General features: G+C 44.8%; 1 protein-coding gene across 4 annotated transcripts in view; it reads left to right on the plus strand.

Annotated features, from left to right (window-relative positions):
• Positions 1-3323: 3323 nt before the first annotated feature.
• The window catches only part of LOC126532285 (SWI/SNF-related matrix-associated actin-dependent regulator of chromatin subfamily E member 1-like), a 35287-nt gene continuing 19449 nt past the window's right edge, over positions 3324-19161 (plus strand). For 2 of the 4 annotated variants that reach the window (XM_050179960.3, XM_050179962.3), the window contains exons 1-6: positions 3324-3536; positions 3901-3947; positions 4437-4529; positions 7258-7344; positions 11628-11759; positions 17019-17094. In XM_050179960.3, the coding sequence (XP_050035917.1) occupies positions 3476-3536; positions 3901-3947; positions 4437-4529; positions 7258-7344; positions 11628-11759; positions 17019-17094 (496 nt within the window). In that variant the 5' untranslated portion in view covers positions 3324-3475. The remainder of the gene's footprint in view (positions 3537-3900; positions 3948-4436; positions 4530-7257; positions 7345-11627; positions 11760-17018; positions 17095-19161) is intronic. The other 2 variants (XM_050179961.3, XM_050179965.3) reach the window with 1 other exon arrangement.

Raw genomic sequence — 19161 nt, forward strand, 5'->3', positions numbered from 1 at the left:
GGCATGGAAAAGACCAAGATGGTGGCCCGGTCTCACGTCTGGTGGCCGGGCCTGGACCAGGACCTTGCTCGCATGGTGCAGAGCTGCCAAGTCTGCCAGGAGCATCAGCGGGCCTCGCGTCATGTGGAAATCACCCCTCCATGGCCGTTCTCACAGAGACACTGGTCCCACCTGCATGTGGATTTTGGGGGGCTCTTCAAGGGCCATTACTTCCTGGTGGTGGTGGACGCCTTTTCGAAGTGGGTGGAGGTTCTACCTGTCACCACTCCGTCAGCAGGTGCGACCATTGCAGCGCTACGACAGGTTTTCGCCGCCAGCGGTTGCCGGATGTCATCGTGTCCGACAATGGTCCTGCTTTCGCCAGCACAGAGTACTTGGCCTGGCTGACGAAGAACGGAATCAGCCGGATGATGGTTCCGCCGTACCACCCTGCTTCAAACGGTGCTGCCGAGCGGGTGGTGCAAACCATCAAGGACAAGCTCAAGAAGAGCCAGATTGGGGATTTCCGGACGCAGATTGCCCGGATACTATTTCAGTACAGGACCACGCCCCACGATGTCACGGGCCGTGCCCCCTGTGAGCTCCTGCTGGGTCGGATGGTCAAGACACCCTTGGACGTCTTGCATCCGGACCTCTGATCCAAAGTGCTCCTGAAGCAGCTGAAGCAGAACCTGGCTGCTGACAAAGGGTGCCGTCCCGGGCCTTTGCCGGAGTCGGGAGCTCCAGTTTTCACCAGGAACTTCCGTCCTGGCCCACCCTGGTCTGACGGACAGGTGGTGTCTCCTGCCAGTGCCTCATCGCTGCTCGTCCGCATGCCAAACGGGGTCATGTGGCACAGACACGCTGACCATGTCAGGCCTCCCCTTGGGACCTGGCCAGCACCCTTGACTTCCACTTCAGAGTTCCAACCCGCAGGAGGACTAGCGGCAACGCCAGTTGCTTCCAGCGGAGTACCGCCCACCTTGGAGGCGGCAAGCGTTGCCAGTGGTGCAGCGCCCGTTGGGCCGGTGTCGAGCCCGTCACCACTCGCAAGGCTGACCACTGTTAAAAAAAAAGAAGAATAAAAGAAAAAAAACCGCAACATTGATTTCCGTCTTCCTCGTGTAACAGAATGCGGAGTAATTGGTACGAGTTCTTTCACTGCGGTCGGACCTCGTGCGCCGATTGTAGGTAGCCATTATATATGCCAATCTTTAGCCCGTAAACTCTGTAAAATTTTTCATCCAGTCCATCTTAACAACAACGAAAAAAAAGGGGGGCGGCGCGTTAGCCAGGTCAATTATATTGACTACATATATAGTGGATATGGCTTTACACTGCTAAACTCGAGCTTACGAGCTCAAACCAGGTCGCGGAATTCGATGGGAACGAAGTGGAAAAACACTCTCGTGTTCTTCTGTTTAGGTGCACGTTAACAGGGTGCTTCATAATCGTATTGCTAGACGGAAAACGCCACATTTTTTTAAGATTAAAAAAAATACAAGAAAGAAGGTAGCTGCACCCTTCGGCGTTTTTTAGGAGTGCAAACGAGTCTGATTTCTGAGAAAAACATGTTGCGCTTATCTATTTTATAGCTAAATTTAACGGCGTTCCGAACTGTACGTCCGCTCAACTGAGCAACTTCTCTAATATCAACGGCTGCTTTCAGTTATCCAGTGCACTATCATAAGAACAATAATAATGAAGCATATAAATAATGGAACCGCATGCCTCATATACACGCAGAGATATTTGTAGACTTGCTGTGTTCGTTAAAGAAGGTAAGTGTGGTACCACATTGGGCACCCAGTTTTAATGGGTGGCCAACGTATATGGTGATACCGTAAAAAAATAAAGAAGTTTTCTTTCCTGAATCAAGTTAGCAGATTTACAGGCTGTCCCAAAGCAGGGCGTTTATATTGTATGACAGCTAGGAACTCGTTCAGCAGAACTGATTAGCACCCGTATGTTAATTCTCTCAGGAAGTGGTGCGCCTCTGCGAAACAGCCATATGACTCTCCAGCAGCACAATCATTCAGAGTCCTGCTGCATCGGCCCCTTACATTCGAGACTTCAAAAGTGCTGTTATGCGTTGCATTCGAACGGAAACGACTATTCGATAATTGTTAATAGTGAATTCTGAAGTCGAATACGATCTATCTATTCGATTAGACTACTTTATTTCGCCTGCTGGCACGTTGAACGCCAGAGAAGCCACGGAGATTACACTGATGAATACTTAATTCCGGTCTCCCTGATTCAGCCTGAATAGACAGGCAATATCTTTTCCCTGACACTGTTGTTCATAACAACGTCCAATAATTGCATTGAATTATTTCGGAAAGTCGATTGGGGCTGGTGCAGCTTTAAAAAAAAAACAAGCTTACTCCGGGCGGGAGTTTTCACTTTACAGTCAGTGCATTGAGAATATTTGATAACTTTTCTCCTACGTATATATATGTCCAGGATATATATGTCTATACCCTTACATTTACCTAGAAGTGCATTGGTCATTCAATTGCATCTCTTCGAGCCACAATAAACCTGGCTTATTTCAATATAATGCTGTTTTCTTTGATCATTCCCCCTGATCGATATTTCACCAACAAGACGAGTGCGTAAAATAACACGATATCAAAATACGTGTGTGGCAAAAATTACGTTTTGCTTTTAGAAAACAGTGTTAAAGATAGCAGTTCACCTGACTAGAACTACCATTGGTACCGACCGACAAGAGCTGCGGGCACACTAAAGCAAGTAAAACCATAAAAAAATTTACTGCACAGACTTTCTGCGAGAAAAACTGGGTGTCGGCCAGCGTCCGCGCAACGAACGCGCGCTCGCCAGCAGACGACGCACTTAACAACGACAGCAAAATTGTAGACGTCATGCCGTATAACCGATGCGTCAAATGCGTATACGTAGCAAAAAAAATGTGTTAATATAAATTTGCAGTTGAAATAAAGCACCATTATAAGAGCGCACGCGTGCAATCGGTCTCAGCGCCCGCAACGAAGTTCGCTCGCAGCGCCCGTGCAAAATTTTTCTACACGTGGCTCATGCGCGGCGTCTCGGCGGAAGAGCGTCGTTTGTTCTACTCTACCCAACGCTAGTGCACTCTAGTGCTATTTTTTTGAGGAGTGTAGGAATCACGGAGGAAGGTAGGAATTTAGCAACCAAGTTCTCTAGAGTTGACGTCGTGGCGGCCGCCTGCCTGCTACGTTGTTTCCTATATTTCCTGCTTTTTTTTTAAAGGTAAAAGTAAAAAAAGTATTTATGGACTTTACATCGAGTGTCCGCCGCGCGCGCCACCAGCGCTGACGCCGATGGGCGTGCAATTTTGTTTTAGTTTTTGCTCTGCTGTGGCTGGCTGTGCGCGTGAAGCTCTCCGCCATGAGCTCGGCTATCCGTGCGCGAGCGTAATCGCGCGGTTTTAAGTCGTCTGTTTATAATGTACATACAATTTTACTTTTTAGCTGTGCATTAACTCTTGCCCATGGCTCTTCCGCCCAATTACCGTCAAGCGCAGATGGCCGCGGCGACCCCGCCTGCGCCCCGTAAGCGATGCAACATGTCTTCCATTTTTTTATGCTCTGCGAGGCGGTAGCCGGCGCAGCGGTTTGTCAAGCTTCCCTGGTGGCTGTGATACTAGTCTCGTGTCAGCGATGACCTGGCCAGACTCGGGCTGGGAGAATTTGCGCGTACGATTATAGCCTGCCACTCTGTAGGCACGTAAAGCTTGTGATCGCCCGCAGGATGCTTCTCTTGTTTCCCACAGGAAATGAAGGGAGGAATGAACAATGAGCGCGGAGGAAAATCGATACATATTTGCGTAGCGCCAGCCTCATGTTTCGCGAATGTCAAGAGTTGACAAAGGCGAATTCGCGATGTCTCGTTTTTCTTTTTCCTTGTGTTCAACAGAGAGGCCACGGGCGCAAGGCACAACTTCAAATTCAAGCTCGCCGATGGTATGTCCGATTGTCTCTTGTTGTGTTGTGACTGCATCGTCTTGGAGAACTTGAATGAGTGTCCTACTTTTCAAGTTGCGTCGCTAGACGAAAAATAAAAAGCGTTATTATCAGCTTTGCTGTGCTTTCAACAAAACTCTCTTTGTGCTTGGTTTTCGCACAGATATCTCTCTTTCTATGCTTTGATTGAAATAAATATATCTATATATGGAAGTGGCAGATATTAATTACTAGTTACGTCATATGGGACAATGAGCTAATTTTTAACCTTGTCTACATGATATTACATTTTTCATGCAGCTGCATGCACTTTCTTATTCACTGCAATCTTGAAGATATCATACGCGAACATCCCAAATTAATCCATTCTGCTGGTCGCCTTGAAACTAAAATTAGTCTGCAAATACTAATCTCTTCTCTGTTTCATGATGTTCTCCTGCTAACCGCTCACATTGGTATACTAATGAATGAGCATCTTGCTATCTGCAGCCTTCCTCTGCCAACAGCAGCCCTTTCGTGCCATCCCCACATGGGCACCCATCATTCAATCCACTCAAGTTGGGATCACGTGGCGTTGGAGGCGTAAGTGTTGTTCGTGTGTCATACTGAGCACACTTGATTTGCCCCTCCCTTAAAAATATGCAGGACTATTTGGCCTTGGTGTTATGTGCGAGGTTTATGTATTAGGCACAAATGTACAAGCATCCAACGTGCATCTACTGAGATGTACCGTGCTGCACCACCGTTTGATCAAAAGTGCAGGTTTGGCTTTTATGCAAGGCTCCGATGTATACATGCCAGACGCACCATCTGTCACTGACACATGTAGCATCAGTGCGTACTCCATTGGCCATTTAGTGCACTGAATTAATTTAATGTTTCTCATTAAGTCTGTATTTTTCTTTTAACTTGGCGCACTGATAATAGCTTGAAATGTCCTGAGAACATGTCATCATTCCTCATTTATTATCCCATAACCACTAACGTAGATGCAGAATACATCTGCATTCACCTACATTGATTTTGCGGTAATATGGGCAGTGCAAAACTGAGACGTGATATTCCTGGGGGATATTCTGTAAGAGCCCACCTAGTGGACTATATTTCAGCCGCTGCTGATTGGCTGGAGCTGTACGAGAGAGAAGGAGACAGGTGCCCCCAGCCTATCTCTTCCTAGCTCGTACAGCTCCAGCCAGTCAGCAGCGACCGAAATAGACAGCCCAGTAGGTGAACTTTTACCGTATGCCCCTCTTAAGCTGCTTTTCTCTGTGTAGGGGAAGGGAATGGCTTGTGTGCTTGGAATGGTTACAGCTTGGAGCAGCTATGCCAGAGAAGGAACTCTGCTTGACCTGCAACCACTAATGTGCTGCTAGGCCTACACTCATTTTAAAACACATGTGCAACTCCTGACATAGCAGATCTCACAAGCTTTTGCTCTGCTTTTTTCTTCAGCTTATGGCGCATGAACAATAAGGAATGAAGAACGGGAAGCACATGCATGCTTTATAACTTCTGCTCATGTACTCTAAAGGGCTTCTTCTAATTTGCAAGCTCTGTATCCCGTGTTCTCTCAGCTGTGAGTGAAGTTTCAGTATAATTTGTGAGCACTGTGTTTTGTGACATCAATCCGTAAACCAAACAGCAAAGAATGGGAGAACGTCTTACGTGTTATCTGTAGGGTCCTATGTATTTGAGTTATATGCTATTTAAATTTGGGTGAGGAGGGGGGCAAAATAGGCGCTGTTATAAAAAGGAAAACTGAGGAGAAATTGGCCTGTTTTGTTGTCTGCCAGCTCAAACTTCAGGCTTTTCTTAGTAATTTACCCAAACGATTAACACAGGCAACGGTCTCTCCAGTTTGGATGCAAATGTTTCGTATAAACAAGTGAAATCACTGATTGGAACATATGAGGACAAAGGGAACGGCTCAAAATTTATGTGACGAACTTCTCTATGCAAATTCTTGCTGCCAGGCATTATTTGCACTTTTAAAGGAAACCACATAAACAAAAATATGGGAACATTTTTGGTGATGCCTTGTTCACTCTGTTCTCTGCACATTCTTTAGCAAAGACAAAAGAGAAAAAAAATAAAAGCACAAATAGCCGTGCATAGAGTCATGTTCCTGAAAAAACGTGATGCTTTACGTAACCTTACAGGCCCTTCATTACGTGTATTATTGTACACATGTGGGACATTATTTCTCTTGTCCATGCTATGGACCTGTTGGGCCTTTTATGGTGGTCGTCCTGTTTTACTGCTTCGCTCTATATGCCTTTGCAACAGGATGAATGAAATGCCAACTAGTCCAATCTGCTACCTTTCTTTGAACGTACCTTAGTCGGGAAAACTTCCTCTCAACGTCACAGCTGTCGTTCGCAATGCAGAGTGATGCCAGGGCTGCATTTGCTTCTTGGCACATTACCTCCGTTTACCATTTGTGTGACGTGTGGGAACTGCGATGCAATTTGCCATTGTTGTATTAATGTAAATGCCGCTGCTAAAAAAAGCAGCATGTTCACGCAAGGCTGGCAAGTGCTGAATATATTTTGCATGAGTGTTGAGCAATAAGGAAGCAAGTATTATTCCCATGTGAATTGTATAGGTAACATATTTTGACCACTTTCTTACACAAGGCGGGCAGCATTGTGCATTGTGACAGGTGTCTTGTAAAACCTGCATTTGCTACCTCTTACAAGAGGGGGAAATAGGGTTCAACCCGATTTTCACAAAATTTGTTCAGGGTGCAAAAATTGGAAATGATTTGGTTTTGCGAAGGACCCCAGTTGTTTATTATGTGTATTATTGTTGGTCGAACATGCTATAGAACCAAGACTCAGGTGTCATATCCTCAAAAATGCCATCATCGCAGACATTTGCTCATACGAGATGCCAAGAAGTTTGTTAGTTGATTTCAAGTTATTATTTCAGTTAATGAGAGAGATACATCTTGTCAGGCAGCTGGAGTTTTTTGTGTGACCAGTTCCTTGTGGACTACAAGCAATTCGATGTAAAGATGAAATTTTTTACAAATTTTCAGTCACATAAAGCTTCTCTTTAGTGGTCGTAACATTAGAGTAAAAGCACCAATTTCTTGCGACTACAGACCTGACATGCTCCACATTTAGCGATACCTAACACTGTTCACACTTTTCCTCACCTATAGTGCAAGTGTAGCAAACAATAGTAGCACCAATTGATATCCGAGTTAATTGGAAGGGCTAACATTATTGATCTGTTGCCAACTCTCGGCTGCCGTGAACTTGGAGACTAATGTTGATTGCACTGTTGCTACCCTTACTTGGCACAGGCCGAAAGTCGTGTGCCCAAACCACCAAAGCCACCTGATAAGCCCCTGATGCCTTACATGAGGTACAGTAGAAAGGTAAGAAAAATGGTAAGGATTACAGCCCCCCCAAGTTTATCATTTTGCTTCTTAACTTCGACATGGCACCTCTGCTTTATTTAGACCAGCAGTTTGCAACTCAGCCTTGTGTTGTTTTCCTGCTCGTTCCTATCGTTAATTATTTTTTAAAGGATTTCCATCTGTTTGCACAGATTACATGCACCTCATTAGAATTAAACTTGGACCATTTCCGTGATACAGCATTGTGGTAATAGGTTATGAGATAGCTGGCGGAGTACAAAGGCAGTTGATTATGTCCAAAAGCTGTTTTCTTTTTTGCCATGACTGTATTAGGCAAGTACATATTCCAATAAACACACATAAAATCAGCTATAAGTAGTGACTAATGGGCAATGTGCTTGTCTTCTCATCAAAAAATATCTGCAATACGCAGACTACAATTCGCAGGTGTCTAGTGGTGGGCTGAATGATGTGCAGACATTTCGGCAGTTTATATGCTGCTGCCAGCAATCCGAGCAGAAGGAAGCTTTATTCAGGAAATTCATGGCTCCCTCTGAAGTTGCTTGGTATTTAGGCACCTGGGTTTCACTTATTTCGGTCAACTTTTGAATCGACTGAGAGGCTAACTTTTATTTTTATGAAGTTATGTGGCCGCAGTGGATTAGTTGCTGCTGATTAATTTGTTGTTTTGTGGTGAAAGGGCCAATTGTTACCAAAGAGCGCACTCTGCTGCTAAGCACCAAGTCGTCGGGTTGATTTCAGGCTACCATAGCCTTGTTCCGATAAGTTAGAATGTGAAAATGCTCATGCACATAAATGTATATGCAGATTAAAGAACTCTAGGGTTGTCGAGATTAATCGAGAGTTCTCCACTGTGGCATCACTCATAGTCCCTAATTATTCCTTCTTTTATTATTATTAAACTGCTGCTTCATTTTGGATTTCTTCTAAACTATCTATTCTTTATTGTTTTGAGTTGACAGGAAAACTTGATCTGCTAGCCTCCCACTAGGCTTAGTTTCAGGTAGCTTTCTTACCTTGACTAAGTGTGTTGTTCCCCATAGCATGGCTACATTCTAGTGGAAGGGGGGATTCCTCCACTATTTCTGTTTTCAGTTCTATTGTCCAGAGCACAAGCCCTAATCGAATCGGGGCAATGCATGAATGTGAAGATAGACACTGACTACAAAAGTTAGTAATGATGTTTTGACATCTGTTGAAAAGGACATGGGAACTGTGTTGACAAAAAGACAAAAGTGATGAATGGTTGCTTAAATATTATGCATGATATGTCCCATATATAGAGCAACACTGTGGCGGCAGACATCCATCATTTTAGGTGAGAGAGTCGACCACAGATTGGAGGTGAAGTGTTTAAAGGAGACTCTCAGTTTAAAATTTTATTTTTTTTGGAACAGCAGCTGCAGCAACGTGAAGAGAACATTAAGGTGCTTGAGTTGACTTGTTGAAAATTGTGACAAGTCATTACATTGTTAGCTGCTCATGGTGGCACATCGGCAGGAAGGCAGGCAATTGAAGGATGTGCACTCGTCATTGCGCAAACTTGTGCTTGCTAAATAAAAGCAAGCAACTCTGTAGCAGCAAGATGGGTTAGCATGGTTAAAACAGCTGTTGGAAACAGAATGACGTTACTCACAGCCGGCCCTTTGAAATTGTGTCATCCACCATTTTTAGAACCAACAGAAATTCTTGTGATATCTCGGGAACATACTGCATGCGCCCCAACAGTCTGATAAAACAAGCCCATCTTTCTGGAACTGGCTACAACATTTGGGATACAAGAACAATCCAGTGCTGCAAACACATCGTGTTCAGCATTAAAACTGCGATAGCACTGACAGTGCTTCAACAACAACAAAAAAAACTTATGAAGGAAGCAAGAAATATACATTAATATGTTAACGAGGAGCAGAAATGTCTTGTTGTGAAAAAGAAAATTCTTAGTCTTTTTAACATTTATTGTGAAAAAGGTTCTGCGGGATCCGAAATATCAGTATTGCAAACTTTTGTGGTCAATGTTGCTCCTGTCAGACAGGTGTCACATGTGGCAAGTGCAAGGCAGCAGTCTAAATACATCTAGCTTGTTTGCACTCTTAACTGTTCAAGTTAATTGCTTCCGTTTCTGTGCAGCCTGCTCCACAACATCATATTTTTGTATCATCGATGCATTCTCTTGTTACTTGGTTGCTCTGTAGTAGTAATGCAAGGAGACCATTATATGTGCCGTGCTGTCCTTCATCTTTGGTTTAAGCAGTTGCCCATTTTCAAAATGAGAGTGCCAGCATTGTAATGATCATGTTCGAAGAGTGTTCATACAGCAGTCGATGCTTTGGAAGTGTGAACATAATGCTATGTTTGTGGCTTGTTAGAAAATTGGTACACAAAGATGAAGCTGTTATATAAAGAAATTGTTTTTAGATTATTTGCAGAGTGTTCAGGCCAAGTATAAGCCTTGAGACCTCACATTCCTTTTTTTATGCATATGCATGCAGGTTCCACGAGTTGCAGACTCCTGATCATGAGCCGAACTCTCACCATGTCTTGCAAAAAGCAGATTGATTTTACCGCAGGATGTCAAATGACAGATGCACAAGAGCTTGACTTTTGACTAAGCTTATGCTTCCTCGTGACAAAAAGTCATAATTAATATTTGTTGAAATGATTTTTTTGGTGCATATACATTGAGCATTTAATGCATCTCACTATATGCACATAATATAAACACCAGAAAAAGATAGTGGTGAGAGGTAGCTGCAAAGGCTTCTGGGAAGGTGGGCATAAATCATTGAGTGGCATTACCTTTTGTACTTAGTTTAGTCACTCCTAGAAATCTTTGTCTCTGCAGAACAAGTAATCTCAAAATGTTGACTGAAATGATTGTACAGGGAACAATGTTTGTATGACTGCTCTGTGCATACATTTAATGTGCTTACTCGTTTTCCCAGCATTGTCTTCATGTTTGAATTAGAAGTGCATAAGGATTGAAAATGTTAAGGATAAAATTTACATTGTGGGTTCCCACTTGTACCAGTTAATGCAATTTTCTGTTAATGAATACAAAGTATCTCACGGCATTTCACTTGAGGAGCCTTACTGTAATTGTTATCCTTTAGTGGTGTTTGTGCGCTATGATAATACTGTATTTGCATGAATATAATGCTGTAGGTGAATTATGAGTGACCAGAAATATATGTAGTAATTACGATTATAGCACAACTATGCATAATACTGCCATTTTCAAGGGCTTCTGAGAATATGGTGCATGTCATAGTGGGGATGTGGAATCTGTGAGCCTCATGAGCCTGTGAAGTTTCACAATTGTAGCGTTTTCTAATGGGAGTACAATGCACTGCAGTGGCAGACTGCTGTGTACGCTGGCATAGCTTTCTCTGCATAGTGAGGCCACCTTGATGCACCTTGCTGTAGTGAATTGGGCCACTCAAAATAACGGTCACCAATGAGCTTTGTCACTGTTTTTGGACCCCTTTCTACCATTGCATTCGTGCACCTTTCTTGCACTGAATTGGGCTCTCCATATTTGCAGACATATGCTGCCTCCTGCCAGTTTGGCTCTGCTGTAAAGCTTAGTAGTAAGTAGCCCAGTGGCTGAGCTGACCGTACTTCAGTGCAACAAACCATGGTTACAAATCTAACTCAGTGTGCTTTATCAGGCTAGTTATTCCAGTGGGGTGGGGGAAATATACATATATTTCAATTAGTAAGTACATGTAATTTCCTTTGTGTTGTCCTTGATGTCATTGTTTGTTGGCTTCTTGTTGGAATATATATATATATATATATATATTGTATTCATGCAAATATGGTATATTAGTGTCCTAAGTCTCTGCAAAGACTCCTGCTGTGAGTGTTACCAAGCTACATCAGCATCTTTGTCTAGGTTATAAAAAGGTAAGGTCTGGCACCAAATGCTTGGTTAACTCTTAATGTGACAATTGGTGCACACACACAAAATCGTTTTCAAGTTGGGCTCTTTCCTGGAGCCAACGTGTGTGCATTGTGCTACTAATAATTAACAGGGCTTGCAGTCTACCAAGCATCTATTCTGGTGTAGAAGCCATAGGTAGTCTACGTGATGTGATAGGGGCACATATAGTCTGGCACAGCCTGTGCAAGATATTATGCATCCATCACCTTGCTGCGAATGAGGTCATGTCTAGTGTCACTTCCCAGAGGCCCAGAGGTTGCCTTAGTGCTTTCCAAGCACCTCTCTTGGCGGTGCAACAGCCCGAAAGGGGAAGTCATGAGCTTCATTGACCTGTGATCTTTTTAAGGTGTGGGATCAGGTGAAGGCTACAAACCCTGACCTGAAGTTGTGGGAAATCGGCAAAATAATCGGTCAGATGTGGAGAGAACTGCCAGACGAGGCAAAGCAGGAGTACGTCGATGATTACGAAACTGAGAAGGTGGGCATCTGACATCACCACTGCCACCTCGTGTGGCTCTGCCCGCTCTTGTTCCTCCCTCCCTTGCTCTCTCTCAATCCTGCTTTTGTGTCCATTGGCTGGCTGCACCGATTCCCCAATCCTCCTCCCCTTCAACTCCCTTCGTCTATGTCCCGCAATATGTGTTTATTGCTTGCTTGACTGCACCCTCCTTTTTATCCATCTAGTTGGGGTGCAAGTTCACTGCAACCTGGCTGGGGATCATCATGCTATGCCATGTGCTCATCTTTGGTTATGGTCATTGTCACCGTGTGCTGTACCCATGATTGTTACAACCACGTGAAGCCATGTAGCTGAAACATGTAGCTAAAGCCATGTAGCTGAACCATGTAGCTGAAAGGATGTTCCACATCCGCTGCCATGGCAGTGAGTGGCACTGGCTAACACTCCCAGGACTAATCTTGCCACTCCCAGGACTAATCTTGCCACTTGGGTACCAGCACCCAAGAAAATTTGATGAGAGGACAGCCACCGTGGTAGCTCAACGGGAGTGAATTGCACGCATAGTGCAGATGTGAGTTTGGCTCCCATCTGCAGTGCGTTGTCTTCTCTCCGCTTGTTTATTACATTTCAGTTGAAATTAACAGCTAATTTCCATTGTACTTTCTCTGGCTTCAGTGTCTTCCTGAGTTCATACAGTTGACTCTAACAAAAAAACCGAGCCCCTCGCTTCCCCTATTTTGCTTATCCATGATTGTGCTTCATAGCGTGTATGCACTAACCGTCATGTTTGACTCACCCTTGTGTGACAAGAGTACAAAGTTATTAGTATCATGCTCTCGGTGTTTGAAATGTTCTTTTACTGGCGCTGACATAGGGGGCTTGTTGATTTCACTGTTAGTGTTACCTCTGCAGTCGGTGACAAGTCGAGAATGCAGGAGGGCTATTCCTCCCACGAAAAAACACTGCGTCTGCTCTCTATCACCCCACTTTTACGGAAATGGAAAATAGTCTTCTTACAGATCATTCTTTTTAAACAGTGCCAAAGAACCACACGGACAACGAAGATACAGCACTGGTCCTGTGCTCTGCCTTGTCCATGCGTTTTGTTTTTTGGCGCTGTTTAAAATGAATGACCCGTACCAACTACAGTCGAACTCACTTATAACAATATTAAAATGCCACAAAAATTCCATTGTTATAACCGATAATTGTTAAAACCGGGTTGCATGAAAAAATCAAAATAGGGGGATTGCAGAGCTGATCTCGGCAAACTATAATGGTGGGGATGCCAGTGCCCCTCCTCCCCATATCCCAGCAACCTTCCTCCGTCTGGCTGCTGATTGTGCTCACTCATTTAACTGCTTCCTTGGCGCTCCGATCACGTGTAACAAGCCGCAGCTGTCGGCGTTAAAAAACGGCGCTGCTGTAACTGCAAAGAGGGGTCGTGGGTGGCAAGCGATATGCGAGCACCGCCGAGGCAGCGCTTTGGTGGGCCCAAAAGGGGCCTTTTAAAGAATGTGAGGAGGTTGCTGCAGCAGCCTGTCAGCTTGAGAAATCCAGAAGAAATGCTGAGGCGAGATTGCCACGAGTGTCTTGCCAAGTACGTCGCACTGCATTGCACGAGAAAACCCTATGTCCATCAGCCGTGCCGACATCCCTCTCCAAAGTATCCAGGTGCTCCACGTAGTGCAGCGGAAGGTTCCTCTCGAAAACGAAGTACCGGAGGGGACTGAATCATCTGCTGGGCCTCCTGTGAGGACAACGTTGAGACAGCCTGCCCTACTGCGTCATTGCTGCCATTGTCGCCCTCGCTAACCGATGCAAGCACATTCGCGACGATCACCTCATCAGTTAGAAGCACTTGGTACTTAGTATCCAAATCTATAGCAGTGCTCTTTCTTTTCACTGGCAACATCGTGCATTGCCGATTATCAGCGGGTGGGTCAGTCATTTTCCGTTTTGGCGGTGAGTCAAAAGAGGCTGAACCACATGGCCAGGAACAATTTCATCGCAAAAGATGAACACGGGGCTGTTTGCAGAACTGCGCTGAATGAGGAGCCAGTGAGCAAGATGTAGCGCAGTTGGCGTGGTCCATTCATGTTTCGGAGGGATGGAAGGGCTATGGGAGAGAGGAGCGCGGGGAAGGCTAAAAAATGAGCGTGCGGTGGCCGTTTGAGCAGGAGGCTATCGTGCAGCGGCTCTAATTTCTCTCTCTCTTTTTTTTTTTTTTTTCAAGGATTTCGCATTTCACTACCTTTCGGCTCGGACACCAAGCAGCCAGACATCATCGTTATAACCGATAATGCGGCATCGGGGCATTGTAGTAAACAGGTTATTTCACCGTGCAAAACATACAAAAGTTGATGGTGCAGCAGCTTCTCTTTGTTATAACCGATACATTGTTAAAACTGGTATCGTTATAAGTGGATTCGACTGTAGCTCGCACCCAAACCCTTCTAATTCTTACAAATTACATAGGCACAAGATTATATAGGCAGTGGTTAACCAGTGGTTAATTTGCCATGGAAAAGTTGCAGTCATGTGAATGTGCAAAAATGTGCAACTAAGATCAGCAGGTGTGAAGACAAAGAAGACAGTTTGCAGCACTAGCATGCACACATTTGGCAAGGGACCTTGAGTGAGGCTTAGGAGTGGGGTTAACCTTATCTTGCCTCAGGGCCTCCTTGCATTCCCTCCAAAAGCATGAATAGCAAGTTGAACTCTGCAGCATAAAGTATGCACCATTCAAGGCCCAGCTAATCCCTGCACAAACATGGGTATTACAATTGTTCCGTGAACAAACATACCTTGGGTATGAGTTGTCCATACCACTGCAGTGCATGCCTGAGATAGGTGTATAGAGGAAATGGGTAACAAGGAGGTGTGGAGAATCCAATGTTATACGGTTAAACCTCGATATAACGAAGTCAATAAAATAGGCAGTTTGCCTCGTTATGTGGAAATTTCGTTATATTGAAATTAGAACTTTTACGCAAATAAGTACAGTCATTGATGCACAGTCGAACCTCGATATATTGAACACCGCAGTGATCGCGAAATAGTCCGATATAGCTAGAATTCTATATACAAAATCACAGAAAAAAATGCGTCAGAAACTTCTGCAAATCAATGAACCAAGGATGTGTTCGGAGATCACTGTTCAGAGCGCGTGTTCGGTTGCGCCGCGCCCAGTTGGCCTAGGCCATGCCAACTTCGTCAGCCGGGAGCGTGTGGTCGATTGCGCCGCGTGCAATTAGCGTAGGTGCGAAGTCTGCACAGTCTAGGCCAATCGCGTGCATGCTCCGAACAACAATCCCCGATCGCGCCCCATTCGTGGTGCAGTAAATACTAACTTGAAACTTCACACAAAGTATTTATTTATTTCGCTGAAAGTACTGCAGCAGTGTAGCCTGCTGCTTATTAACAGCCGCATGCTTAAACACGGAGTCCCCAACTTAGTCTAAACGATCCACAAGTGATAGACCGGTGCCCTCTATTGCACAGCACTAGCGGCATAGAAGGGCTGTAGTAGCTACAGCCCTAATTGAAGTCTGGAATGGGGCAACATCAGCGCTTGCGATATCAACTTCGGTAGCATCTTTGTTTGGCCGCTACTTCTGCGACCTCCACGTCCGTCAATTGAAGCATTTTGAAACACTGTCAATGACAAAGTATCAAGTGGCGTCTGCAAAGGCGTCTATGAGTGAGTCCAGTGAGCGTGTCTTTGTAGATGCAAACTGCCAGCCCTCGCGAGACACAGCAGGCACAGAGCGTGGCACGGAGGAGGAGTCAGTGCGGCAAATAAAATGCATCTTTGCCGTTGTCGTACTAGCCATGGCCTCCAAGATTTGCATGCGCCAGCTGGCGCACGCCAATCTCGGAGGCCATAAACTCGGCGCAGTCGATGTATGCAGCTATAGTGCGCCACCGTCGGGAACGCCCATGGCGTACTGCTATCTTTGAGGATGTTGCGGGAAAGCTCACTGCCTGTCATCAGAGCTCACATAGTCCGTGGTGGGGAGTTAGATATATCCATTTTACGTCTAAACCGGTTCTAAATAAAAAATGCATGCGATTTTCCAGGTGATATAGAAAATCTCCGATATACGCAATAATTCGATATAGTATCCGTGTTCGATATATGGAGGTTTGACTGTATTTTTCTTACACGAAAGTGGCTGTAAAAGTTTACTCATTATCTGGCTATCATAAAAAGAAATTTTGAATGAGAAAAAAATTCATTTTGTTGAATTTGAGTCTGTCCTACACATCCTACTCGGCTCACCCTCGCCTGCTTTCACTCACACCCAAGCAAGCAGCACGAGGGGCACTATAGGATCTTATCGCACTTGGATTTTATGTGGAACATGACGCTGCTCCGCTGCATGTAATTCAACCATTCGACCATCTGCATTTGGGGATGCTTCCATTTATTGCCTCGGTATTCCTTCGTGGCAGCAGTGAAATGTTACATTGAAATCATGTATAAACACTTTGCTATATTGAGGTTCAAAATACATAGTGTTCTATGGACAAGCAGCTACAAAAAGTGAAATTCTTCGTTATATGGAGAATTTTGTTATATAGAAGTTCGTTATATCGAGGTTTAGCTGCATATGCTGGCGGATATGCGAATCTTTTTTCCATGGGATATCAGCTGCTACATTCTCGACCTGTTGCTGATTGTTTATTGTAACAATAACTTTGATGTTTCTGTAAAAATGTTTTTAATATGGGGATGTGTAGCCAGTGAAGTACTTGCAGAGCACTTAAATTGGTACTTCTATACTTCACCATGCACGTGCTGTGACCATAACCAGAGGCTGCTGTAACCACAGCAGCTTTACTGTAAAGTAAGGCAGAAGGACAAATTGAATACTGACATCATCATGAATGTTTTAATTTATCGAAGTTACCCAACTTTATTTCTTTTTATTTTCTGCACAAATTGATAGGGTAAGGACTGGTGCTGCAAGTAGGATAATATTGAAAAAACAAAGTTTTGTGTCTTTCTCACTTTTTATCCTCTTTTCATATCCCTGGATGCTTATGTGCCAGTGGATGTGCTAAAGACCTCTGCCTTTGCAAATCACTGATCTGCCCTCTCCTGCACTTAGTTTTCTTGGTGTACTCCCACACTGACTTTTTCTTGCCTTTCCCATAATGCCAAATACCGTCTGTGCTTGAACTAAGACTGCTTTGGCTTATTGTGCAGCCCTGTGTGAGTCTGTCCTGTCTCAAAGCAAGTTGTGCCGATTTCCTCGTTTACTCTTGCAGATGGAGTACAATGAGGCACTCAAGTCTTACCATAGCTCCCCTGCGTACCAGGCGTGGGTGGCAGCCAAAGTTAGGGGTGAGTGTCTGGTAAATTTTGTGATGTGTGTCCAGTAGTTTGAATTTTCAATTACCTTTTCTCCTTAGTTGGCAGCCCTGTAGAAGTAATGTGATATGCTTATTTAATCATCTGGAGCCCGAATTCATGAGGCGGTTTGTAATAAACAACAGCTTCTGTGAAACAGCTGTTGTATGATTTCATTTTTGGTAGCTCATTGCACAGCCAGCTATGTAAAAATTAGGTGTGCAAGGTATCATTGAGAAATTCATCAGCCCTTCTACTCTGGGAAGGACGAGCAGTGAAGCTGTAGTGTGTTTTACCTCTATCGATGCGTCTATGTACAGTAGAACCTCGTTGATACATCCCCATTAAATATGTTTTCCTGACGCCAACGTTCGCAATCGAGAACGCAAAAATTACCCATTTTTGCTGGTTCATACTTACGGAAAACATGATTTTTTGGCACCAACGTTCAGTATGTTGCCAAATTGCAATTGTACGGTACATTTTCTGGCCACTAGATCCCATGTAAACAAATGTGCGAGGCACATGCGTTCGAGAACAGTCTATAGCTGCCTGCTGCAGCAGCAGCTTCACCGCAATACTCTTCCGCCCATCTCACGTGAAAATGCCGGCGCGTACTCAGTTTCTCATTTTGGCACCAACAAACCTTCTCCAGGGTCATCACACGTGGCATTCACGGCTATCACCGCCAATCCTATTGCATTAAGCATCTTCGCCTATCTGTTTCACAACACGTGGCACCGTCAGAAGCGTAGCGCATGCTTTTAATAGCTGACAACCGAAGCACGCCGCCGTTCCCTGCTGCAGACTGCCATCGTATATGCTTTCCAGCCTCTAGGTCTCATGCGAACAATAAAAGGTGCAACGCATGCACGATCAAGAACAGTATAGAGCCGCCCATCTCACGTGAAAGTGACGGCGCACGCAATTTTTTATTCTGGTGGCAGCAAATCTTCACCCGGATCGTCGCACACTGCATTCACAGCCATCGCTGCCAAACCTATTGTGATAAGCATCTTTACCTATCTGTTTTACTGCATGCGGTGTGTAGTGACATTGGTAGCATACTGCACGCTTTTAGTAAGCAATAATTCAAACGTGCCGCTGCAGGCAGCACGTTGCGATCGTCACATTTTGCTTAGGTAACGTCCGCCGTTGCCCACCAGCTCGTGCCCACCAGCTCGATTTTGTTTTGGCTTCCCGTCGGCATCTCATGCCGCAATGATCCGTGCGAAGCTTTGCATTACGTAAATGTCAACAATAGTTGAGTCTGTCAAATTTTTGTAGTTAGTTTGGATTGTACGTTTTCCTGGTTACATACCTGCCAACCCTCCCGATTCGCCCGGGAGACTCCAGATTTTTGACTGAACTTTCGTATTGTACGATCACTATCTTATATCTCCCAAAAAGTGGTCTCTGTCGCGCAATAATGGTTTTTGTGAAACCGGCACCGCGGAATCTACAGCCGCATCGTAATCGTCAGCATCACCAACAACGGCAGCACTAGCCCCATCGGTATCATTGACTAAGCAGCCGACTACAGCGCGTAGTAAGCTGACCGAAGCCAGAGCCAATGTAGTTCTTGCATTCCGTGCATGTCTTCCTCCATGGTGCATCTTGTTGCTGCTGCTTTTGTGTATGATTAGTGTTGGCTAGGCAGTGTGTGCGGTGCTCCGTGTAAAGTTAGATTTCTCGTGTGCTTGATGCCATGGCGCTACCAAAGTCGAAGAAAAGGTATTTGCAGAAGTTATTACGAACTTCTGAATTTCCGTGCTTTTTGACATCAAGAAAAGGAGAACATTTTGCATTTTATAGAACGCTTGGATGCGACGTCAGCGTGTCTCACGGTGTCAACGGCGACTTGAAACTGCACGTTTCCACGGCGAAGCATCAAAGCTATGTTCCTACCGCTGAGCAGCAAGGCAACATAGTGAACTTTCTCGAGAACAAGTGCGACGACAGTGTCATACGTGTGGAGTGCCTGTTTACGGGATTCCTCGTCGAACACAACCTACCCCTTAGTGTCAGCGACTACGTTGGGCCTCTTCCACGGAAAATATT

This window comes from Dermacentor andersoni, chromosome 5 (genome assembly GCF_023375885.2).
Source record: "Dermacentor andersoni chromosome 5, qqDerAnde1_hic_scaffold, whole genome shotgun sequence".
Lineage (NCBI taxonomy): Eukaryota > Metazoa > Arthropoda > Arachnida > Ixodida > Ixodidae > Dermacentor > Dermacentor andersoni.